Here is a 26,159-nt window from a genome sequence, read left to right as displayed (position 1 = left end):
GATGAGTCCCCAAAACCACCCTAAGATGAGTCCCCAAAACCACCATAAGATGAGTCCCCAAAACCACCATAAGATGAGTCCCCAAAACCACCATAAGATGAGTCCCCAAAACCACCATAAGATGAGTCCCCAAAACCACCATAAGATGAGTCCCCAAAACCACCATAAGATGAGTCCCCAAAACCACCATAACAATGAGTGCCCAAAACCACCATAACAATGAGTGCCCAAAACCACCATGAGAATGAGTCCCCAAAAGCACCATAAGAATCCCACAAACACATGGTTAATAAATATCCCACTTGCACTGACTCCTGCCTCTTCGCTCAATGGGAACCCGGCTCTGACCCCCAACGCCCCTGCAGGCCTCTCAATCCCCTCCCTCGCCCCTGCAGCATCACTGCGGGAAGGGAAGGCAGGGGTGCCTATAAATATATAAACCTCGCACACCATCGACGTTGTGCTTCACTTACTCTTTGGCCTCCTGCTTCGTATCCTGCGACGACTTCTCTGTACGTTGGACATCTCCCTACCTCCCAGACTCCCCGCTTTTAGGACAGACTCCTTCCATCCCTAACCCTCTCCATCCCAAAACCTTCTGCCTTCCTTCACCACCTGCTTCCCCAGCTTCGCGATTGAGTTTTTGATTGAGCGCTCGGGTTTACCCCCCCAAAATGTACCCCTCCACCGGCGAAAACTTCTCGGATTAACCAATCCCATAAGGCTTTACCTTCCTGCACGCTGAGTCAGTTAAACCTAATAGTGTATCCTTGGAGTGAAATTTTTTACAAATTTGTGTCTCTATAGTGTTACCTGTGTCCCTTCTACTGACACCTAAAGTCCACAAAGGTCGATCCTGCCTAGACATTTATTTTTTCCCACCTTCTAAATTCACCTTTTTCTTACATCTTCTCTGTTTTACCCCCAGTTTTGTCTTACGTAAGAAATTCTGTGCTTTTTGGATTATTCTCTCCTGGTAGGTGAACGTTGCGCTATTTGTGACGTGGGGGCTTTCGACCCTGCGTTAAAGGGTTCTTTCTGGTCGTTATGTGATTGCCACCGACGTAAAGGTACAACCAGGTAATCCAAGCACGGCTTGTCGTGCTAAACTGTCCAACTTGATCCCCACGTTGTGTGTACACCTGACAGTGAAAGGACAGAGCGAAGATGGCATCCCGATTGGAGTCAGCGATGGAGACCTTGATCAGTGTGTTTCACTCTTACTCCGGGAAGGAGGGCGACAAGTACAAGCTCAATACCTCCGAGCTCAAGCTGCTGCTGCAAAACGAGCTGAAAGGCTTCACAAAGGTAAAACATCTTTGTATTTTCGTCCGTAGTGAAGTTCAGTCAAAAGAGAGACAAGAGGAGGAGGGCAAAGAGGACTGGAGGATGATTGTGTTTAACGGTTTTTTTTAACGTCTTACAACTAATACCGACAGCCGGAACAGCCGGCTTAACGCGGGTCGGCACACACGTACCTCGCCCTCACCTGTGCAACACCGGGATGGTAGTTTACAGCTGTGTCGAGATTCCAACCCAGGCTAGACAGCTCGATGGAAATATTTTAGAAATATTTATCTTAACGTGTCATCCTGAAATGATCCAATAAGAGGGTTTTGGTAATAATTGCGAAATCTTTACTGGAAAACAAATGTATGACTCGTTTGTGAATGAGCAAACGAATGTACAATGAAGGAATTACTACCATAAACTATATCGTATATATAAATAATGAATGCAGTGAGCCAATCATCAAGGCATATATATAATATCCTACCTACACAGGTACTCAACCAATGCATGTGACACACCTGTGACAGTCATCGATTCTGATATGTATTTGCAAAGAGAAACTCTGTTTCTAATTAACAAAACTCTCTTATTACTGATCTATTCGTTTTTTCCATTCCTGTTCTTCCATCACAATTTCCATCATATGCAGCAGCTCCCGACCAACGCCCTAATCTGGCGCTGAGCTCAGACTCCGCCCCTTCCTCTAACCCCCACCAATGAAATCCCGCCTACGTTGTGTCTCCTCACGCGGTCACGCCCACTCCTGTGCCGCATCTCTGTCGGCTGTTCGCCTTGTCTTGTTGCTCCTTACGAAGACCTCATTGACACCCCTGAGGGTTTTCGCGGTTGCACGTGTGTCGAAGGAAAGGCTCCAGCTCGGGACGTCATACGTGCGTCGTATTGAATACCATGAAGACCATGTTACCGACCCGTAGGCGAACCCTTGGGAAATACCATACACAATGACTTATTGAATGCCAAAAGGATCTCTCGCGGGAGAGGGAGTTCCACGTTATTCCTAAATAATGCCGAATGGTGCTTTACGTCACACTTCTTTTGGAAACACACTCAAGCTAGTTTATATACTTTTGGTCACGTTCCTCTCCGGCAGGAATCGAACCCAAGACGAGGCAGCTCTGACAGGTGGTGTGAAATAAATGGCTTTCCTAATTCCGTTGGAAGCATGTAGGCTTAGATTGTGTCACCTGTCGGGTTCTTTATACATCTAATGCTGATGGAGGAGCTGTAAAAATATCACATGTGGAAAATGAACATCCGACCAATGTCGGTACTCTCTCCAGGCCATTGGTGCTGCCAAAGCAGCCTCTAGGAGTCGAAGCAGAGAATAAAATGGGTGGTTGCCATTGCCTTTCCCAGGAAGACAGGAATTTGGGATGTGGCCAGGATGCCAGCACACAATGATCTACTCTTCCGGAAGGCACTGGACGGAAATCGGTATCAAATGCTAGCAGAAGGGACGGAGAGTTTTAACGCCCATCTGAGGGACTCCATGATGCAGCACCCTGCCTACAATGACCAATCCGACAGTTTATAGTCGGGGTGGGAATCAAACCCAGACTAGACAGCTCAAACCCATGTACCTCCCACTTGAGCTATCCTGGCAGCGCCAAGACATCACACAGGTATGAAAAGCAAATGCACGATACGAAGAAACCTAGAACGGCACTCGGGTTTAAGTCTGTACCTCCGTCAGTTTACGTTTTGTGTCCCACTGATTAGCCGGTTTGGATCCGAACCGAAACAAAATCAACTCGGCTTATTCTTGTCACACACCAAACCTGTCCAACAAGTTTCGTGCGAATTCCTGTATAACTTTTAAAGATATAGTGCTCACAGACAGAGACACACAGACAAACAGGCGCGAAAAGTTAACCTCCGTCCAACTTCGATGGTGGACGTAATAAAACTTCAGCTTTTCCATGGAATAGTAAGAACTTCGATAACTTAGAAATGGACCTTTGGGAAACTTAGAAATGGACCTTTAGTAAACTTAGAAATGGTCTTTTAGACAACTTAGAAATGGACCTTTAGGAAATTAGAAATGAACCATAAGGAAATCTAGATATTTACCTTTGGGCAACTTGGAGTGGACTTTTAGGCAAATTAGAAATTGACCTTTAAGAAACTTAGAAATGGACCTTTAGGAAACTTAGAAATGGACCTTTAGGAAACTTAGAAATGGACTTATAGGAAACTTAGAAATGGACCTTTAGGAAACTTAGAAATGGACCTTTAGGAAACTTAGAAATGGACTTTTAGGAAATTTAGAAATGGACCTTTAGGAAATTGGAAATGAACCATAAGGAAATCTAGATATTTACCTTTGGGCAACTTGGAGTGGACTTTTAGGCAAATTAGAAATTGACCTTTAAGAAACTTAGAAATGGACCTTTAGGAAACTTAGAAATGGACCTTTAGGAAACTTAGAAATGGACTTTTAGGAAACTTAGAAATGGTCTTTTAGACAACTTAGAAATGGACCTTTAGTAAACTTAGAAATGGACCTTTAGGAAACTTAGAAATGGTCTTTTGACAACTTAGAAATGGACCTTTAGGAAATTAGAAATGAACCATAAGGAAATCTAGATATTTACCTTTGGGCAACTTGGAGTGGACTTTTAGGCAAATTAGAAATTGACCTTTAAGAAACTTAGAAATGGACCTTTAGGAAACTTAGAAATAGACCTTTAGGAAACTTAGAAATGGACTTATAGGAAACTTAGAAATGGACCTTTAGGAAACTTAGAAATGGACCTTTAGGAAACTTAGAAATGGACTTTTAGGAAATTTAGAAATGGACCTTTAGGAAATTAGAAATGAACCATAAGGAAATCTAGATATTTACCTTTGGGCAACTTGGAGTGGACTTTTAGGCAAATTAGAAATTGACCTTTAAGAAACTTAGAAATGGACCTTTAGGAAACTTAGAAATGGACCTTTAGGAAACTTAGAAATGGACCTTTAGGAAACTTAGAAATGGACCTTTAAGAAACTTAGAAATGGACTTATAGGAAACTTAGAAATGGACCTTTAAGAAACTTAGAAATGGACCTTTAGGAAACTTAGAAATGGACCTTTAGGAAACTTAGAAATGGACTTTTAGGAAATTTAGAAATGGACCTTTAGGAAACTTAGAAATGGACTTATAGGAAACTTAGAAATGGACCTTTAGGAAACTTAGAAATGGACTTATAGGAAACTTAGAAATGGACCTTTCGGAAACTTAGAAATGGACCTTTAGGAAATTTAGAAATGGACCTTTAGGAAACTTAGAAATGGACCTTTAGGAAACTTAGAAATTGTCCTTTAAGGGAAATTAACTTAACAAATAAGTTATCTTTATACATAAATAACTTTATACAATAATACTTTATACAATACTTCATACAATAATTACTATATTAATTATACAATATTATTATTGTATAATTATACAATATAATTATTTTACATTTATATACAATATAACAACAATATAATACAATTATATAACAATATAATTGTACAATTATACAATACTATATTAATATATAATACAAATTATACAATAATACTATATTATACAATAAATACTTTATACAATAATAATTTATACAATAATAACTTTATACATACATGAAAAAAATAACAAATAATATTAACAAATAAGGAAATCTAGATATTTACCTTTGGGCAACTTGGAGTGGACTTTTAGGCAAATTAGAAATTGACCTTTAAGAAACTTAGAAATGGACCTTTAGGAAACTTAGAAATGGACCTTTAGGAAACTTAGAAATGGACTTATAGGAAACTTAGAAATGGACCTTTAGGAAACTTAGAAATGGACTTATAGGAAACTTAGAAATGGACCTTTAGGAAACTTAGAAATGGACCTTTAGGAAACTTAGAAATGGACCTTTAGGAAATTTAGAAATGGACCTTTAGGAAACTTAGAAATGGACCTTTAGGAAACTTAGAAATGGACCTTTAGGAAACTTAGAAATTGTCCTTTAGGAAACTTAGAAATGGACCTTTAGGAAACTTAGAAATGGACCTTTAGGAAATTTACAAATGGACCTTTAGGAAACTTAGAAATGGACCTTTAGGAAACTTCGAAAGGAACCTTTAGGAAACTTCGAAATTGACTTTTAGGAAACTAAAAATGGACCTTTAGGAAACTTAGAAATGGACCATAAGGAAATGTAGAAATTAACCTTTAGGCAACTTAGAGTGGACTTTTAGGCAAATTAGAAATTGACTTTTACACAATTAAATATAGACATTTAGGCAAGTATGTTGTCATTACAGTGTGGATTTGACAATCACCTCATATGACTTTAAAACGCTCCCAACACCCACATAATGCTATTTATTGGTTGTAATAAATTTGAATACATAATGATGAACATGATGAATGAAATGTTGTTCTTAACAGTAGAAACATTGACAATTACTTTAAGAAACCATAAACTAGGAGTCCTATAGGTAGATTCAGATTTCCTTGCAGTAGAGCGGTGTTCATTTGGAATGATTTTGTTTTCCAGAAACAAAAAGATCCAAAGTTTCTGGACGACCTGATGCTCAAACTCGATGAAAACAAGGACGGGGAAGTCGACTTCAACGAGTACGTGTCCCTTGTTGCCTCACTTACCATCGCTTGTAATGATTTCTTCGAGGAGTATCTGAAGAAGACCGAACAGAAGAAACATTGAGCGTTGACTAAGCGGTCTAGTATCGATTGGGGTTAAACTCTCGAGGGTTTGTTATCTGGTTGTAGAGGTGGGATCTGGAGCTCGGGATGAAATTGAGCCAATTCATTTGGGATTTGGGGTTGACAAAACATTTGGGAATTGAAACGAGTGGAGTAAAGAGTGTGAATGTGATCGGATGATGAGAGAGGAGGAGAGCTTTACTCATTCCAGGGTTGTTCGAACCATTCTTCAAGCAAACGAGTAAATAAAGCGATTGGGTTTTTGGATACATTGTCCGTGTGATTTATTCTCCCAACCCGAACACCATGAGCTTGGCTATGAACCAACACACAGTGGTATTGTGGTTCCCCAAACACACTCATACAACCTGAAAGCAGACAGCAATCCTGTCCAATGGGTCAATAATGTGTTCAAAGGTAAGTGTAATCATGCTGACGTTCTCATGCCTTCTCCATCATGTCTTCTCTCTGAAGCTGCAATTCTTTATCCACATTAATTCCATTCGAACCTTTTCATTTGCCTTCACCTTCGGTGCGGAACTCAAAGTGGCGCCGCCCTCATTGTGGAATGCTGTAAGATGAGCCAGGCCACATAATCTCTTTGGAACAGAGAATGGGGAAACCAATGACTAAGGAACAGAGAAGAGAAAGAATACCTTTCAATTGAATCAAAAAATGAACTAACTTATGAGGTACATATGCAGACGACGTAACAACTTGGGAGGTACAGCTATTCAACTTAACAACTTGTGATGTACTGGCATAGACATTAACAACTTACGAGGTACATGCAGACAACTTAAAAACTAGCGAGGTACAGGCATACAACTTAGCAACTTGTGATGTACTGGCATAGACATTAACAACTTACGAGGTACATACAGACAACTTAAAAACTAGCGAGGTACAGGCATACAACTTAGCAACTTACGAGGTACATACAGACAACTTAACAACTTACGAGGTACATACAGACAACTTAGCAACTTACGAGGTACATACAGACAACTTAACAACTTACGAGGTAGATACAGACAACTTAACAACTTACGAGGTACATACAGACAACTTAGCAACTTACGAGGTACATACAGACAACTTAACAACTTACGAGGTATATACAGACAACTTAACAACTTGCGAGGTACAGGCAAACAACTTAACTTACAAGGTACATACAAACAACTTAACAACTTACCAGGTACAGACAGACAACTTAACTTATGGGGTACATACAAACACCTTACGAGCCACAGACAGACAACTTAGCAACGTACAAGGAACAGACAGCCAACTTAACAACTTACAAGGTACAGACATCCAACTTCACAACTTACAAGGTACAGACAGCCAACTTCACAACTTACAAGGTACAGACAGCCAACTCCACAACTTACAAGGTACAGACAGCCAACTTCACAACTTACAAGGTACAGACAGACAACTTAATAACTTACAAGGTACAGACAGCCAACTTCACAACTTACAAGGTACAGACAGACAACTTAATAATATATTAAATAATTATTTATCATCCACCATGATGCCTGGTGTTGGCTTAGCGGTTAGGGTGCGGCTTGGGATCCTAGGATCCTGGGTTCCGAATCCCGGTCGATCGCTGAGTTAACACCAGGGGGGTTGACTCAGCATGTCAACCTTCCAAGATCGGCAAATTGAATACCAGCTCACTAGTAATTCCCTGTGTGTAGCAAGAGGCGACTAAAAGGGTTTGGTGGCAGGAAGGGCATCCGGCCATAAATCATTGCTACAAAAAAAGGCCAATCCCTGCCCTGCGGGGAAAAAATGGCCTCCAAAGGTGGTTCTTTTTTTTTCCACCATGGTCTACACAGTGGGTCGCCTCTACCGGAATGCTTTGTTGGCTCGAGGTTACAACCCTGGCCATTCCGACGCAGGATATTCAATAAGTACCATTAAAAGGGATGAAAGTTCAAAAATGTTCGAAAATTGGACTAATGTTAAGGAATTTACAAAACAGTGTATGCGGAGACACAAAAATAACTGGTTTTCCCAGGGACACACCCAACGCTTCGAGGGCGGGTTATCGCACCTGTCGACTTGACCTGCCCATCGCTCGTACGATACGGAGATACCTATATAACGTGGAGCACCTACACGTCAGGTTAGAATCCAGCCAGGTCTTATCACAATCCTTGCGTCTCCATTGTCTGCAGGTAAGTTGTGCTTTTAATAACACCTTGTCAGGTTTTCATGTCATTTTGGGTACGATCGAAGAATCACGATTGGGGGTGCATGTTTGGGGTCACCTTAGGGAAATCTGATGGATTCCACCAAAAACGAATGAGTGATGAATGTAGAGAAGGGAATGAATGACACGTGTGTGCCTGTCCTCTGCCCAGATAAATCAATTGGTACAACATGGCCACCCGCCTCGAGACGGCAATGGACACGCTGATCAGTGTGTTTCACTCGTACTCGGGACAAGAAGGGGATAAGTACAAGATCAACGTCTCTGAGCTCAACAAAATGGTCGACGAAGAACTTCCTGGCCTCCGGAAGGTGAGTCCGTTTGGAGGGGGGGGGGGTGGGGGGGGGAGGGAAGGAAGCTTGTGGAATTTTTCAATAAATATGTCAAAACAAAATTCCAGGTCAATTTCAGTCGCATTTTACACCTGTGGCTGAAACTGGGAGTCAGATGGAAAATAATCCTTCATTCTTATACGTACTATCATATACAAACAGGTACATCACCTGATGTAGTTGTAAATTCACAATTACATCCTGTTCTTCCCCTTCCGCAATCACGGTCATTGCCAATCATAGTTTGAAAAGTAATTTGAGTTCGTTGTGGATTCGCGTTGAGAACTTTTGTAAAAATACAACTTCAAATTGAATGAACAACTATTAGTTATTAGTTCATTCTTTACAATTTTAAATTTCAGATAATTGTCATCGTAATAACGAACCACCTTTAGAGGCCATTTTCCCCCACAGAGCAGGGGTTGGCACCGTGGCCCCCTTTTTGAAGCAATGTTTTATGGCCGGATGCTCTTCCTGCCGCCATCTGCCGCCAACCCTGTCGTGCGCCTCTTGCGACACACAGGGAATTACCAGTGAACTGGAACTCAATTTGCCGACCTCGGAATGATGACAGGCTGAGTCAACCCCCCTGGTGTTATATTCAGCGGTCGACCGGGATTCGAACCCAGGATCCTAGGATCCCAAGCCGGCACCCTAACCGCTAAGCCAACACCAGGCTAAATAATGCCGGATAATAATAATTCAACCCTTACTCAGATGTCTAGTCTTGCGATATCTGACAATTCTGACCTTAGGCTTATGTTAAAATACAGACAAGCATTGCCCTAGCAGACAGGTCGATCCTGGGCTGTCTGCCGTCCATCCTGGGCGTGTTCATTCTGGGAGTGTCCATCCTGGGCGTGTTCATCCTGGGCGTGTTCATCCTGAGCGTGTCCATCCTGGGCGTGTCCATACTGGGCGTGTCCATCCTGGGCGTGTCCATCCTGGGCGTGTTCATCCTGGGAGTGTCCATCCTGGGCGTGTCCATCCTGGGCGTGTCCATACTGGGCGTGTCCATCCTGGGCGTGTCCATCCTGGTCGTGTCCATCCTGGGCGTGTCCATACTGGGAGTGGTACAGGGAACATGAGGAATGTAATCCGTTTCTCTGCCCACAGCACTTTACGCTCACTCAGCAAGCCTCGTCTTGTTTCAATTCCACTCCTCATTCCAACACAAACCCTGTTCTTACATGAACCCATAAAAAACATTTCTGTTCCGAAGAGTTTAATGTACTGTACTTGCATCCATTCATTGTCATCAAGAATTATGTATCTATTTTTTTTTTTTGTCTTCTTGTCCAAATATTTCTCTAACTTTTAATGCATATGCTGTACTCCATCAATCTTTGAAATTCCATACTACTGAAATGATAAATGAAAGGCTTGGAGTGGGGTGAGGATTGACACCTTAGGGTTGAGAGGGAGAAGGTGAGGACCTGGTTTTGGGCATGAAGTCACATTTTACATTCCGTGGAATTTCCACTGATCCCTGCTGGTCCATATAATAATGCACTTATTCGTGCATCTGTCTGTCTGTGTGTAACATTCCATTGCATCCATTGGTTAGACAGTTTGCCTGTCTCCACCCTACAATTTCAATTTGAAAGAAAAATCATGCGGCAGCCATGTTGGTTATTACTATTATGCGAGGTCAAAGATGTCTTCGGACAGGTCATGTTCACGATCGCCATGTCCTCCCTATATGTCGCGTCAGCGGGCCTTGTAAAGATCGAGGCAACAGTCTGTCAATACACCGCCCAAATAACTATGTGGCATTCTCTCAAGCAGAGAAGGTCATGCAGGAACTTGTTATATTATTTCCGACTATTTCTCTTAAATGACTGAAGCAGTAACAATGAAACCCATGTCTTTATCCATGGACTTCCTGGAATCTCACCAACATTGAGAAGGAAAACATCCATCATTATTTACTTTTAATGATGCGTGTATATATGCATCAGGAAGAAGAGAATTGGTTCCGGGTCGTTTATTAACACAATTAGCCTGCTCATGGTCACGTGAGAGTTGCAATCCCATGGGCTTTCCACATATTTTGTGGGATTGTAAGATGGGCAGGCGACTGTGACGAGAATGCACATTTGCTATTATGAGTGGGAGGAGGGTGAAGAGGGGAGGACAGCGTTGGGTTTGAGAGCAAAAACAGAACACAGCTTGGAGCGGGAGGTTGAGGCTCTCGGTGGGGATGGGGGCATGAGGTCTTTTGGTGGGTGAGGGTTGAGGAGTTGTGGTTGTGAGGAAGGGGGAGGGGTGCGGGAGGGGGTTTCAAGGCTTGAAGTTGGGAGGGAATTGACACCATAAGGTTGGAAGGGAGGGTGAGGACTTTACGGGGGAGGAGGAGGTGTGATTGGCTCCTGGCAAGATTATTGTATAGGCTTATTAAAAGCTGATATTCCAAATCTGATTCAATATTTTTATGATAGGAACTCATGGCCGAAATAATTATGTCGAAATCTAGATTGAAATCGAAAAATAATTTGGAAACTCCCATTTTTATATACTCGATACATAATTAAATAATATGCTTCGGATGTAAGGTAAAACTGCTCCAAACAGAAGTGTGAAATTCACAATCACCATGAGTTCCCCATAACTTTTCTCATCAATCTGAAAAAGACCAAAAGTGACGATTAAAAGCATCATAAAATGTCAAAAGGTTGCATCTCATGTTCTTTCTGGACAGCAAAGGTTTCCTCCTGGCACACCTCCCATGTAGATCAAATTTATGCAGCCTCTTTCTAATGATAGACTCGTGCACTTTGACATCAACAGTGGCAAGAGCTACCTGTAGGTCCCGTGATGACATTCTGGGGTTCTTAGAGACTTCTTTCAGCATCTTGCAGTCTGCTCTCGGGCTGAACTTGCTGGGGCGGTCTGGCCTGAACAAGTTGGCAGTTGTTTGGAATCTTCTCCACTTGTAGATGATCTTCCGGACAGTCGAATGATTGATTTCAAATTGTTTGGAGATCTTTTTAAATCCCTTCCCAGACTCGAGGGCATCTATAACCTTCTTTCCGAAGGCCTCAGAGAGCTCTTTTGATCTAGGCATGGTGACGCCACACACTTCAACAACAAAGAGCAAACCAAACTAAATGTCTGAGGTTTAAATAAGACAGGTTCCTCCAAGATCCTCTCTAACGATGTTCTAATCATTTGCACCTGGGCTGGTGCACCTGATTCTAATTTTAGGTATTTGAAGTAGTGATAAATGTAGGGGTGTACTTACTTTTTCCACATGCGAAATTTGCATTTATGTTTATTTAAATTATACAATGGACTACATAATGTAAATGTTTCATGATATTTGTTATATTATATCACCTTTATCTATCAATATTGTTGAAATGAAGATCAAAAAGCTGTATGTTGAAATATGTTGAAAAAGTCAAAACTTTACATGGGGTGTACTTACATTTTCACGTGACTGTATATGCACATAATAAATAGCAATGTTTTGGCTTCATTAGATAACCCGAGTTGGTATTTTTTCGAGGCATCAAGCAATCAAGCCAGCACTCTGTGCCTATGCACCACCTGCATGTTTAAAAAAACAAAACCTGAACCGAATGAGGCTGTGCTTATACATTGACCACGTTTTTTATTATTATTATTATTTCTTAAGCCATCGAGGCTGTGATTATACACTGTAGGGTTGTGCATTTCGCATTTACACCTGAATCACACCAAATAAATCCCACCTAATGTTTTGACCCGTTCATGTTTAGAATCACATTTCGACCCGTTCCTGTTTCCCGATCCCCTATTGCAAATAAATTCATCGGATGTAATCCATAACTTTGTGTGTATAATCCTCTGTGTTGTGTTGAGTTTTGTGCACCCATCATCATTATAGTGTATCGGCTATTTGATTTTATTTACATTCTATTTTGATTTTATTTTATTAACGATCAGGGACACCAGTAGCGATCTTTTTGGATTCAGATTCTACTTTTTGTGCCAATTTTTGTTGCTCCTGTGAACGTCATTATCTGTCTGTGTTCTTGCTCTTCCACCACCCTTGATGATGTATAAAAAAATCCAGTATTTAATTAACAATAAAACAGTAAGTTAATAAACAATTAATATTAATTACAATTAATATTAATTGTTTATTAATAAATTAATGCCACAAGTGCGTAAGATCGCCGTCCATGTAGCGATTGTTATTGATACGGGTCCCAGTATAGTGTTTCTATGTATGTCCTCATACAATAACATCGTCTTCTTCTTTCACTGGCAACGTATTTCGCTCCCAAAACGTCTGTTGGTGGTTTTGAACTCCAACCCATGCCCTGTACCTTGACCGCTAACATACCTTTGGAAAGATAATCATCGATTTACTTGGTTGAAAAAAACCGTTAGCATGGTTACGTATTCCGTGAGGATGAGTGGGGAAGAAAGGAGAGACAGAGGAGGAAGAAGGAATTGGGGGAAAAAGAGGGGAGTGGGGGAAGGATGGGAGAGAGTATGAGAGAGGTGGGGGGGAGGGAGTGAGGCAGAGACAAGGCAGTGGGGGAGAGAAAGTGTAGGGGAGGGAAGAGAGAGGGGAGGGGGATTCTATGCTGCATTTCCCCATCACTTGGGACAGGTACTCTCCCTAGTGTATATATATATATATATATACAGATATACACTGAGACACGGGCTTATTTTAGCTGAGAATAATGACTTTATTCTCAGCTAAATGTTGTCTCAGCAACTCTGTTGCTGTGTTGTCATGATTTACACCAATCATAATACAAACAATTATTTGGCACAAATGTATTTGTTGTGTTTGTGATATTACATTTTTATAGGCAATTTAGGTTGAAGATTTAGGTTGAATATATTTTTTTCAAGAAAGAACCCCTCTGCACATACATAGGGGAGGGGTAGGTGCAGACTGGAAGTTTGGGACGATTACACCTCACCACCACATAATTAGAAATCACCTCACCACCAAGTAATTCAAAACACCTCACCACCACGTAATTCAAAACACCTCACCACCAAGTAATTCAAAACACCTCACCACCAAGTAATTTAAAACACCTCACAGCTATAAAACACGTAATAAAAACACCTCACCACCACGAAATTAAAAACACCTCACCACCAAGTAATTTAAAACACCTCACAGCCATAAAAAAGGTAATAAAAACACCTCACCACCACGAAATTGAAAACACCTCAACCATAAAACACGCAATAAAAACACCTCAACCATAAAACACGTAATAATAACACCTCACAGCCATAAAACACGAAATAAAAACACCTCAACACCACGAAATTAAGAACACCTCGCCACCACATCATTTAAAAACACCTCACCACCAAGTAATTCAAAACACCGCATCAACAACTAATTCAAAACACCTCATCACCAACTAATTCAAAACACCTCACCACCACGTAATTCAATACACCTCATCACCAACTAATTCAAAACACCTCACCACCACATAATTAAAAACACCTCACCACCACGTAATTATAAATACCTCACCACCACATAATTCAAAACACCTCACCACCATGTGATTTAAAAATACCTCACCACCAAGTAATTCAAAACACCTAACCACCACATAATTAAAAACACCTCACCACCACGTAATTATAAATACCTCACCACAACAAAATTGAAAACACCTCACAGCCATAAAACACGTAATAAAAACACCTCACAGCCACGAAATTAAAAACACCTCACAGCTACGAAATTAAAAACACCTCACCACCAAGTAATTTAAAACACCTCACAGCCATAAAACACGTAATAAAAACACCTCACAGCCATAAAACATATAATAAAAACACCTCACAGCCATAAAACACGTAATAAAAACACCTCACCACCACAAAATTAAAAACACCTCACAGCCATAAAACACGTAATAAAAACACCTCACCACCACAAAATTAAAAACACCTCACAGCTACGAAATTAAAAACACCTCACCACCAAGTAATTTAAAACACCTCACAGCCATAAAACACGTAATAAAAACACCTCACAGCCATAAAACACGTAATAAAAACACCTCACCACCACAAAATTAAAAACACCTCACAGCCATAAAACACATAATAAAAACACCTCACCACCACAAAATTAAAAACACCTCACAGCTACGAAATTAAAAACACCTCACCACCAAGTAATTTAAAACACCTCACAGCCATAAAACACGTAATAAAAACACCTCACAGCTACGAAATTAAAAACACCTCACCACCAAGTAATTCAAAACACCTCACAGCCATAAAACACGTAATAAAAACACCTCACAGCCACGAAATTAAAAACACCTCACCACCACGAAATTGAAAACACCTCACAGCCATAAAACACATAATAAAAACACCTCACAGCCATAAAACACATAATAAAAACACCTCACAGCCATAAAACACGTAATAATAACACCTCACAGCCATAAAACACGCAATAAAAACACCTCACAGCCATAAAACACGTAATAATAACACCTCACAGCCATAAAACACGCAATAAAAACACCTCACCACCACGAAATTAAAAACACCTCATCACCAACTAATTCAAAACACCTCACCACCACGTAATTATAAATACCTCACCACCACGTAATTCAAAACACCTCACCACCATGTGATTTAAAAACACCTCACCACCAAGTAATTTAAAACACCTCACAGCCATAAAACAGGTAATAAAAACACCTCACCACCACGTAATTCAAAACACCTCACAACCATGTGATTTAAAAACACCTCACCACCACGTTATTTAAAAACAACTCACCACCAAGTAATTCAAAACACCTCATCACCAACTAATTCAAAACACCTAACCACCACGTAATTATAAATACCTCACCACAGCAAAATTGAAAACACCTCACAGCCACGAAATTAAAAACACTTCACCACCACGAAATTAAAAACACCTCACAGCCATAAAACACGTAATAAAAACACTTCACAGCCACTAAACTAAAAACACCTCACAGCCATAAAACACGAAATAAAAACACCTCACAGCCATAAAACACGTAATAAAAACACCTCACAGCCATAAAACACGAAATAAAAAACACCTCGCCACCACGAAATTGAAAATACCTCACAGCCACGAAATTGAAAACACCTCACAGCCACGAAATTGAAAACACCTCACAGCCACGAAATTGAAAACACCTCACACCCATAAAACACGTAATAAAAACACCTCACAGCCACGAAATAAAAAACACCTCGCCACCACGAAATTGAAAATACCTCACAGCCACGAAATTTAAAACACCTCACATCCATAAAACATGTAATAAAAACACCTCACAGCCATAAAACAAGTAATAAAAACACCTCACCACCACGAAATTAAAAACACCTCACAGCCATAAAACACCTAATAAAAACACCTCACAGCCACGAAATTAAAAACACCTCACAGCCATTAAACATGTAATAAAAACACCTCACAGCCATAAAACACGAAATAAAAACACCTCACAGCCATAAAACACGAAATAAAAACACCTCACAGCCATAAAACACGTAATAAAAACACCTCACAGCCATAAAACACGTAATAAAAACACCTCACAGCCATAAAACACATAATAAAAACACCTTACAGCCACGAAATTAAAAACACCTCAGCCATAAAACATGTAATAAAAACACCTCACAGCCACGAAATAAAAAACACCTCGCCACCACGAAATTGAAAATACCTCACAGCCACGAAATTGAAAACACCTCACAGCCATAAAACACATAATAAAAACACCTCACAGCCATAAAACACATAATAAAAACACCTCACAGCCATAAAACACATAATAAAAACACCTCACAGCCACGAAATTAAAAACACCTCAGCCATAAAACATGTAATAAAAACACCTCACAGCTACGAAATTAAAAACACCTCACAGCCGTAAAACACATAATAAAAACACCTCACAGCCACGAAATTAAAAACACCTCACAGCCATAAAATATGTAATAAAAACACCTCACAGCCATAAAACACATAATAAAAACACCTCACAGCCATAAAACACGAAATAAAAACACCTCACAGCCACGAAATTGAAAACACCTCACCACCAAGTAATTCAAAACACCTCACCACCAAGTAATTTAAAACACCTCACAGCCATAAAACACGTAATAAAAACACCTCACAGCTACGGAATTAAAAACACCTCACCACCAAGTAATTCAAAACACCTCACAGCCATAAAACAGGTAATAAAAACACCTCACCACCACGAAATTGAAAACACCTCACCACCAAGTAATTCAAAACACCTCACCACCAAGTAATTCAAAACACCTCACCACCAAGTAATTTAAAACACCTCACAGCCATAAAACACGTAATAAAAACACCTCACAGCCACGAAATTAAAAACACATCACAGCCACGAAATTAAAAACACATCACAGCCACGGAAACAAAAGTTTGACGGAGTCGTTAAGTGACAACCCAGACACTGCCCAGATGTGTAGATATCTATCTATAATTCCAGTAATCTCTGTGTGTATGTGTGTGTGTATGTGTGTGTGTATGTGTGTGTGTATGTGTGTGTGTCTGTGTGTTTGTCTGTGACCGCTGTTTCTCGACAACCACGGGTCCGATATACTTGAAACTTGCCAGGTATATTGCTGGGGACCTGAGGATGTGCCTTTTCAAGGTTTCATATTAATCGGAGAAGTAGTTACCGAGCTATGGCGATTTATTTACCAAACTCCGCAAGCCGTTCGCTTTGGCTTTGCGAATGGACCAAACCATTTCATGTAAATAGAGGGGGGGGATTGTCACCGTACTCGCAAGCCGTTCGCTTTGGCTTTGCGAATGGACCAAACCATTTCATGTAAATAGAGGGGGGGGATATAATTTTAGATATATATATAGTACGGGCACGCCCGAGTATAGATAAATGACTGTATCTGAGTTGCCGTTTTGTCATGGTTTAAACCAATCATAATTCAAACAATTATTTTGCACAAATGTAATTGTTGTGTTTGTGGTATTACATTTTTATAGGCAATTTAGGTTGAAGATTTAGGTTGAATATTTTTTTTTCAATAAAGAACCCCTCTGCACATACATAGGGGAGGGGTAGGTGCAGACTGGAAGTTTGGGACGATTACACCTCACCACCACGTAATTAGAAAAACACCTCACCACCAAGTAATTCAAAACACCTCACCACCACGTAATTCAAAACACCTCACCACCAAGTAATTCAAAACACCTCACCACCAAGTAATTCAAAACAACTCACCACCAAGTAATTCAAAACAACTCACCACCAAGTAATTCAAAACACCTCACCACCATGTAACTCAAAACACCTCACCACCAAGTAATTCAAAACACCTCACCACCAAGTAATTCAAAACACCTCACCACCATGTAATTCAAAACACCTCACCACCAAGTAATTCAAAACAACTCACCACCAAGTAATTCAAAACAACTCACCACCAAGTAATTCAAAACACCTCACCACCAAGTAATTCAAAACAACTCACCACCAAGTAATTCAAAACAACTCACCACCAAGTAATTCAAAACACCTCACCACCAAGTAATTCAAAACAACTCACCACCAAGTAATTCAAAACACCTCACCACCATGTAATTCAAAACACCTCACCACCAAGTAATTCAAAACACCTCACCACCAAGTAATTCAAAACACCTCACCACCAAGTAATTCAAAACACCTCACCACCATGTAATTCAAAACACCTCACCACCAAGTAATTCAAAACAACTCACCACCAAGTAATTCAAAACACCTCACCACCATGTAATTCAAAACACCTCACCACCAAGTAATTCAAAACAACTCACCACCAAGTAATTCAAAACACCTCACCACCATGTAATTCAAAACACCTCACCACCAAGTAATTCAAAACAACTCACCACCAAGTAATTCAAAACAACTCACCACCAAGTAATTCAAAACACCTCACCACCAAGTAATTCAAAACAACTCACCACCAAGTAATTCAAAACACCTCACCACCATGTAATTCAAAACACCTCACCACCAAGTAATTCAAAACACCTCACCACCAAGTAATTCAAAACACCTCACCACCAAGTAATTCAAAACACCTCACCACCATGTAATTCAAAACACCTCACCACCAAGTAATTCAAAACAACTCACCACCAAGTAATTCAAAACACCTCACCACCAAGTAATTCAAAACACCTCACCACCATGTAATTCAAAACACCTCACCACCAAGTAATTTAAAACACCTCACCACCAAGTAATTCAAAACACCTCACCACCATGTAATTCAAAACAACTCACCACCAAGTAATTCAAAACACCTCACCACCAAGTAATTCAAAACACCTCACCACCAAGTAATTCAAAACACCTCACCACCAAGTAATTCAAAACAACTCACCACCAAGTAATTCAAAACACCTCACCACCAAGTAATTCAAAACACCTCACCACCAAGTAATTCAAAACACCTCACCACCATGTAATTCAAAACACCTCACCACCAAGTAATTTAAAACACCTCACAGCCATAAAACACGTAATAAAAACACCTCACCACCACGAAATTAAAAACACCTCGCCACCACATCATTTAAAAACACCTCAACACCAAGTAATTCAAAACACCTCACAGCTACGAAATTCAAAACACCTCATCACCAACTAATTCAAAACACCTCACCACCACGTAATTCAATACACCTCATCACCAACTAATTCAAAACACCTCACCACCACGTAATTCAATACACCTCATCACCAACTAATTCAAAACACCTCACAACCACATAATTAAAAACACCTCACCACCACGTAATTATAAATACCTCACCACCACATAATTCAAAACACCTCACCACCATGTGATTTAAAAATACCTCACCACCAAGTAATTCAAAACACCTAACCACCACATAATTAAAAACACCTCACCACCACGTAATTATAAATACCTCACCACAACAAAATTGAAAACACCTCACAGCCATAAAACACGTAATAAAAACACCTCACAGCCACGAAATTGAAAACACCTCACAGCCATAAAACATATAATAAAAACACCTCACAGCCATAAAACACGTAATAAAAACACCTCACCACCACAAAATTAAAAACACCTCACAGCCATAAAACACGTAATAAAAACACCTCACCACCACAAAATTAAAAACACCTCACAGCTACGAAATTAAAAACACCTCCACCAAGTAATTTAAAACACCTCACCACCAAATAATTTAAAACACCTCACAGCCATAAAACACGTAATAAAAACACCTCACAGCCATAAAACACGTAATAATAACACCTCACAGCCATAAAACACGCAATAAAAACACCTCACCACCACGAAATTAAAAACACCTCATCACCAACTAATTCAAAACACCTCACCACCACGTAATTATAAATACCTCACCACCACGTAATTCAAAACACCTCACCACCATGTGATTTAAAAACACCTCACCACCAAGTAATTTAAAACACCTCACAGCCATAAAACAGGTAATAAAAACACCTCACCACCACGTAATTAAAAACACCTCACAACCATGTGATTTAAAAACACCTCACCACCACGTTATTTAAAAACAACTCACCACCAAGTAATTCAAAACACCTCATCACCAACTAATTCAAAACACCTAACCACCACGTAATTATAAATACCTCACCACAGCAAAATTGAAAACACCTCACAGCCATAAAACACATAATAAAAACACCTCACAGCCACGAAATTAAAAACACTTCACCACCACGAAATTAAAAACACCCCACGGCCATAAAACACGTAATAAAAACACTTCACAGCCACTAAACTAAAAACACCTCACAGCCATAAAACACGAAATAAAAACACCTCACAGCCATAAAACACGAAATAAAAACACCTCACAGCCATAAAACACGAAATAAAAAACACCTCGCCACCACGAAATTGAAAATACCTCACAGCCACGAAATTGAAAACACCTCACAGCCACGAAATTGAAAACACCTCACAGCCACGAAATTGAAAACACCTCACACCCATAAAACACGTAATAAAAACACCTCACAGCCACGAAATAAAAAACACCTCGCCACCACGAAATTGAAAATACCTCACAGCCACGAAATTTAAAACACCTCACATCCATAAAACATGTAATAAAAACACCTCACAGCCATAAAACACGTAATAAAAACACCTCACAGCCATAAAACACGAAATAAAAAACACCTCGCCACCACGAAATTGAAAATACCTCACAGCCACGAAATTTAAAACACCTCACATCCATAAAACATGTAATAAAAACACCTCACAGCCATAAAACACGTAATAAAAACACCTCACAGCCACGAAATAAAAAACACCTCGCCACCACGAAATTGAAAATACCTCACAGCCACGAAATTTAAAACACCTCACATCCATAAAACATGTAATAAAAACACCTCACAGCCATAAAACACGTAATAAAAACACCTCACAGCCATAAAACACGAAATAAAAAACACCTCGCCACCACGAAATTGAAAATACCTCACAGCCACGAAATTGAAAACACCTCACAGCCACGAAATTGAAAACACCTCACAGCCACGAAATTGAAAACACCTCACACCCATAAAACACGTAATAAAAACACCTCACAGCCACGAAATAAAAAACACCTCGCCACCACGAAATTGAAAATACCTCACAGCCACGAAATTTAAAACACCTCACATCCATAAAACATGTAATAAAAACACCTCACAGCCATAAAACACGTAATAAAAACACCTCACCACCACGAAATTAAAAACACCACACAGCCATAAAACACGTAATAAAAACACCTCACAGCCATAAAACACGTAATAAAAACACCTCACCACCACGAAATTAAAAACACCACACAGCCATAAAACACGTAATAAAAACACCTCACAGCCATAAAACACGTAATAAAAACACCTCACCACCACGAAATTAAAAACACCTCACAGCCATAAAACACGTAATAAAAACACCTCACAGCCACGAAATTAAAAACACCTCACAGCCATTAAACATGTAATAAAAACACCTCACAGCCATAAAACACGAAATAAAAACACCTCACAGCCATAAAACACGAAATAAAAACACCTCACAGCCATAAAACACGTAATAAAAACACCTCACAGCCATAAAACACGAAATAAAAACACCTCACAGCCATAAAACACGTAATAAAAACACCTCACAGCCATAAAACACGAAATAAAAACACCTCACAGCCATAAAACACGTAATAAAAACACCTCACAGCCATAAAACACGTAATAAAAACACCTCACAGCCATTAAACATGTAATAAAAACACCTCACAGCCATAAAACACGAAATAAAAACACCTCACAGCCATAAAACACGAAATTAAAAACACCTCACAGCCATTAAACATGTAATAAAAACACCTCACAGCCATAAAACACGAAATAAAAACACCTCACAGCCATAAAACACGTAATAAAAACACCTCACAGCCATAAAACACGTAATAAAAACACCTCACAGCCATAAAACACGAAATAAAAACACCTCACAGCCATAAAACACGTAATAAAAACACCTCACAGCCATAAAACACGAAATAAAAACACCTCACAGCCATAAAACACGTAATAAAAACACCTCACAGCCATAAAACACGTAATAAAAACACCTCACAGCCATAAAACACGAAATAAAAAAAACCTCGCCACCACGAAATTGAAAATACCTCACAGCCACGAAATTGAAAACACCTCACAGCCACGAAATTGAAAACACCTCACAGCCACGAAATTGAAAACACCTCACACCCATAAAACACGCAATAAAAACACCTCACAGCCACGAAATAAAAAACATCTCGCCACCACGAAATTGAAAATACCTCACAGCCACGAAATTGAAAACACCTCACAGCCACGAAATTGAAAACACCTCACATCCATAAAACATGAAATAAAAACACCTCACAGCCATAAAACACGTAATAAAAACACCTCACCACCACGAAATTAAAAACACCACATAGCCATAAAACACGTAATAAAAACACCTCACAGCCATAAAACACGTAATAAAAACACCTCACCACCACGAAATTAAAAACACCTCACAGCCATAAAACACGTAATAAAAACACCTCAGAGCCACGAAATTAAAAACACCTCACAGCCATAAAACACATAATAAAAACACCTCACAGCCATAAAACACGTAATAAAAACACCTCACCACCACGAAATTAAAAACACCACATAGCCATAAAACACGTAATAAAAACACCTCACAGCCATAAAACACGTAATAAAAACACCTCACCACCACGAAATTAAAAACACCTCACAGCCATAAAACACATAATAAAAACACCTCACAGCCACGAAATTAAAAACACCTCACAGCCATAAAACATGCAATAAAAACACCTCACAGCCATAAAACATGTAATAAAAACACCTCACCACCACGAAATTAAAAACACATCACAGCCATAAAACATGTAATAAAAACACCTCACAGCCATAAAACATGTAATAAAAACACCTCACAGCCACGAAATTAAAAACACCTCACAGCCATAAAACATGCAATAAAAACACCTCACAGCCATAAAACATGTAATAAAAACACCTCACCACCACGAAATTAAAAACACATCACAGCCATAAAACATGCAATAAAAACACCTCACAGCCATAAAACATGTAATAAAAACACCTCACAGCCACGAAATTAAAAACACCTCACAGCCATAAAACATGCAATAAAAACACCTCACAGCCATAAAACATGTAATAAAAACACCTCACAGCCATAAAACATGTAATAAAAACACCTCACAGCCATAAAACATGTAATAAAAACACCTCACAGCCACGAAATTAAAAACACATCACAGCCATAAAACATGTAATAAAAACACCTCACAGCCATAAAACATGTAATAAAAACACCTCACCGCCACGAAATTAAAAACACATCACAGCCATAAAACACGTAATAAAAACACATCACCACCACGTTATTAAAAACACTTCACAACCACGAAATTAAAAACACATCACCACCACGTTATTAAAAACACATCACAGCCACGAAATTAAAAACACATCACAGCCATAAAACACGTAATAAAAACACAAAACCACCACGTTATTAAAAACACTTCACAACCACGGAAACAAAAGTTTGAGGGAGTCGTTAAGTGACAACCCAGACACTGCCCAGATGTGTAGATATATAGATAAATGACTGTACCCAAGTTGCCGTTTTGTCATTGTTTAAACCAATCATAATTCAAACAATTATTTTGCACAAATGTATTTGTAATATACGTGATATCACATTTTATAAACAATTGAAGTTGAAAAAAAAAAATTCCCCAAAAAATTAAAATAAAATAAAAATGGAAAGATTTTCAAAAAAAATACCCTTAGGACATACCGACGGGAGAGGTATGTGCATACCAGAAGTTTGGTACGATTTCACAAAAGTTTGAGAAAGTAGTTCAGTGACAAGCCAACACAACACAAGACAGACGCTGCACAGATATATATATATATACATATCCAATCTCTCAATGGTGAGGAATCACTTATTTTGCTATAATTCACCAAATGTCCGTTCATCTGTCTGTCCGTCCGTCTGTCTGTCTGTCTGTCCATCTGTCCGTCTGTCCATTCCCAGGTACCGCAAAAACGGCTTAACCGATCGCAACGAAATTTTGGGTGGGTAATCCTGGGACCCCCTGGAGTAAAATAGGCCATATTGTTTTTCCAATTTCAGCTTTGGTCTCCAGCATTTTTCAGGTTTGTACTCCTGCCTAACGTTATTGTCCCGGGTACCGCAAAAACGGCTGCACCGATCGCAACGATACACCTCCATGCCCGTGGGATTCCCACGCGTGACCCCACTAGTATATGAAAGCGGCTCCACCGCATACTTTTTTTTTTAAATCCTCTGATCCGCATCCGGATTTGAATCTTCAAAAGAAATCCTCTTGCCAACCTGCATAAGGCAAACTTGGTGAGTATACAAAAAAGATCCAGTAATATGATGTTAGGGATGTTATCATCCTGTAGTCGAGTGGAATACACATGGATGATGATGATGACGATGACGATGACGATGACGATGACGATGACGATGATGATGATGATGATGATGATGATGATGATGATGACGACAACAACAACATTGAATTTTCAACAAATGCTTGTTGTGCACACTTCTTTACATAATCATGAGATCCTAAAAATTCAGTAAAACAATTGATCACCGGATGATGCCCTAACATATGTTTTCTTTCACTGCAGAAAAACAAAGACCCAAAGTTTGTCGATTCAATGCTGAAGAAAATTGACATCGACAAAAATGGAGAAGTGGATTTCAAAGAATTCCTGTCTCTAATCGCAGCGATCACCCTCGCCTGCGACCGATACTTCGAGGATTACATGAAAGAAACTGAAAAGAAAAAATGTCAGTCCAAAAAGTAAAACGGTCAAGTTTTACAACAACCCTAGTCAGTAGCTCAGGTGGGGGAATTGTGGAACGTCAGAACATGTATTTTCAATATTTACATCCATGAGTTAAAAAATGGATGTAATAAAATTCCATCATGACTAACGCTGAACTGCTGGTCTGATTCAAAATATTGAAATATTTACATCAATTATTTGTCTGTGCCACAATGTCGAGTTATATTAAAGCTTCTTGCCCTGTAATCACCATACTCCTGTTTGGTCGATCATATTTGCAGCTTTATTTCCACAAAGTCTCTAATCAATAAAAAGCTTTCCCTGCTTAATGACACTTTTGGGATTTCTTCCATTGATTTCTCTTAAATAAATAATACCTGTCTCCTGTTTTGCAATATGTTCAATTTGCGATGGATGAGGTCGACCATTTAAGGATTACGGTCGAACGAAGGAAGTGTTTGAGATAATAATGATGTTTTCATCTTGCTGAGTTGATCTTTGATTCACTCTTGCAAAGTTGCAGGATTTTAACATGTTAGCATTGCTCGGCAAATTATTGTCCAATAAACAAGAACCCTTAATCACATCATGTGCACCAAATATTGGATTTGTCCCCCACGGTCTAACTCACTACACTCGTTTGATGCAATCTTATCTATAGGCAGATCATCGTACAATTGGTCTATTGTCCGAGTTACTCTTCACTCAGGATAAACAGGCAGCCATAATTATTAGCTCAGGTTTGCAAACTAGGTCTCTCAGGCTGTAGCTGCTCCCACCCTGATGGTCAGATGTGTGTCCATAGTTTGACCTGATAAAATTTGTAACTAGAATGGTATTCGGTGGACATCATATGTCCGCCAGGTTGAACAGTTTAGGGTTTGTATCCCACTGATAGGTCGGATCTGGATTCGGACCTGAACCCAAAATCGAATCGGCTTGTTCTTGTCACCTAACCATCTCATCCACCAAGTTTTGTCATAAATCGTCCATAACTTTTTCAAATATTGTGCTGTTTATCGTTTTTGGCCCTATCACTCAAAGGTGAAGAATCACTTTAAAAATTA

The 26,159-nt window shown here is 39.5% G+C and overlaps 3 protein-coding genes and 1 long non-coding RNA gene across 5 annotated transcripts in view; 2 read left to right on the top strand and 2 right to left on the bottom strand.

The window, feature by feature from the left end:
• Window positions 1–362: 362 nt before the first annotated feature.
• On the top strand, window positions 363–6,271 carry LOC137436448 (protein S100-A1). The gene is made up of 3 exons (XM_068130237.2): window positions 363–512; window positions 1,150–1,308; window positions 5,838–6,271. The coding sequence occupies exons 2-3, from the start codon at window positions 1,168–1,170 to the stop codon at window positions 6,003–6,005; spliced, it is 309 nt and encodes a 102-aa protein (XP_067986338.1). The 5' UTR covers window positions 363–512; window positions 1,150–1,167; the 3' UTR covers window positions 6,006–6,271.
• Window positions 6,036–26,159, bottom strand: part of LOC137436450 (uncharacterized) — a 35,516-nt gene continuing 15,392 nt past the window's right edge. The window contains exons 2-3 of the mRNA XM_068130241.2: window positions 9,314–9,627; window positions 6,036–6,633 (exon numbers count right to left, since the gene is read on the bottom strand). Coding sequence (XP_067986342.2) covers window positions 9,321–9,627 — 307 coding nt within the window. The 3' untranslated portion in view covers window positions 6,036–6,633; window positions 9,314–9,320. The remainder of the gene's footprint in view (window positions 6,634–9,313; window positions 9,628–26,159) is intronic.
• Window positions 6,628–25,426, top strand: LOC137436447 (protein S100-A1). The gene is made up of 3 exons (XM_068130236.2): window positions 6,628–8,196; window positions 8,383–8,542; window positions 24,931–25,426. The coding sequence occupies exons 2-3, from the start codon at window positions 8,402–8,404 to the stop codon at window positions 25,108–25,110; spliced, it is 321 nt and encodes a 106-aa protein (XP_067986337.1). The 5' UTR covers window positions 6,628–8,196; window positions 8,383–8,401; the 3' UTR covers window positions 25,111–25,426.
• On the bottom strand, window positions 14,511–17,054 carry LOC144894233 (uncharacterized). 2 transcript variants are annotated; one of them, XR_013624905.1, is made up of 5 exons: window positions 16,600–17,054; window positions 16,372–16,427; window positions 15,056–15,445; window positions 14,963–15,024; window positions 14,511–14,900 (listed from the first exon to the last, which is right to left on the bottom strand). It is a non-coding gene; the product is annotated as an uncharacterized LOC144894233 (long non-coding RNA). The 2 variants fall into 2 exon arrangements; XR_013624904.1 differs by having other exon boundaries at window positions 14,511–15,024.

This window comes from Myxine glutinosa, chromosome 11, assembly GCF_964187855.1.
Source record: "Myxine glutinosa chromosome 11, kmMyxGlut1.1, whole genome shotgun sequence".
Taxonomy (NCBI): Eukaryota; Metazoa; Chordata; class Myxini; order Myxiniformes; family Myxinidae; genus Myxine; species Myxine glutinosa.
This window is presented reverse-complemented; position numbering and strand designations above follow the sequence as displayed.

Coding starts and splice junctions, on each gene's coding strand:
- LOC137436448 (XM_068130237.2), top strand. CDS start 1,168: ATGGCATCCCGATTGGAGTCAGCGATGGAGACCTTGATCAGTGTGTTT. Junction 1,309..5,837: donor AGCTGAAAGGCTTCACAAAG/GTAAAACATCTT, acceptor TTTGTTTTCCAG/AAACAAAAAGATCCAAAGTT.
- LOC137436447 (XM_068130236.2), top strand. CDS start 8,402: ATGGCCACCCGCCTCGAGACGGCAATGGACACGCTGATCAGTGTGTTT. Junction 8,543..24,930: donor AACTTCCTGGCCTCCGGAAG/GTGAGTCCGTTT, acceptor CTTTCACTGCAG/AAAAACAAAGACCCAAAGTT.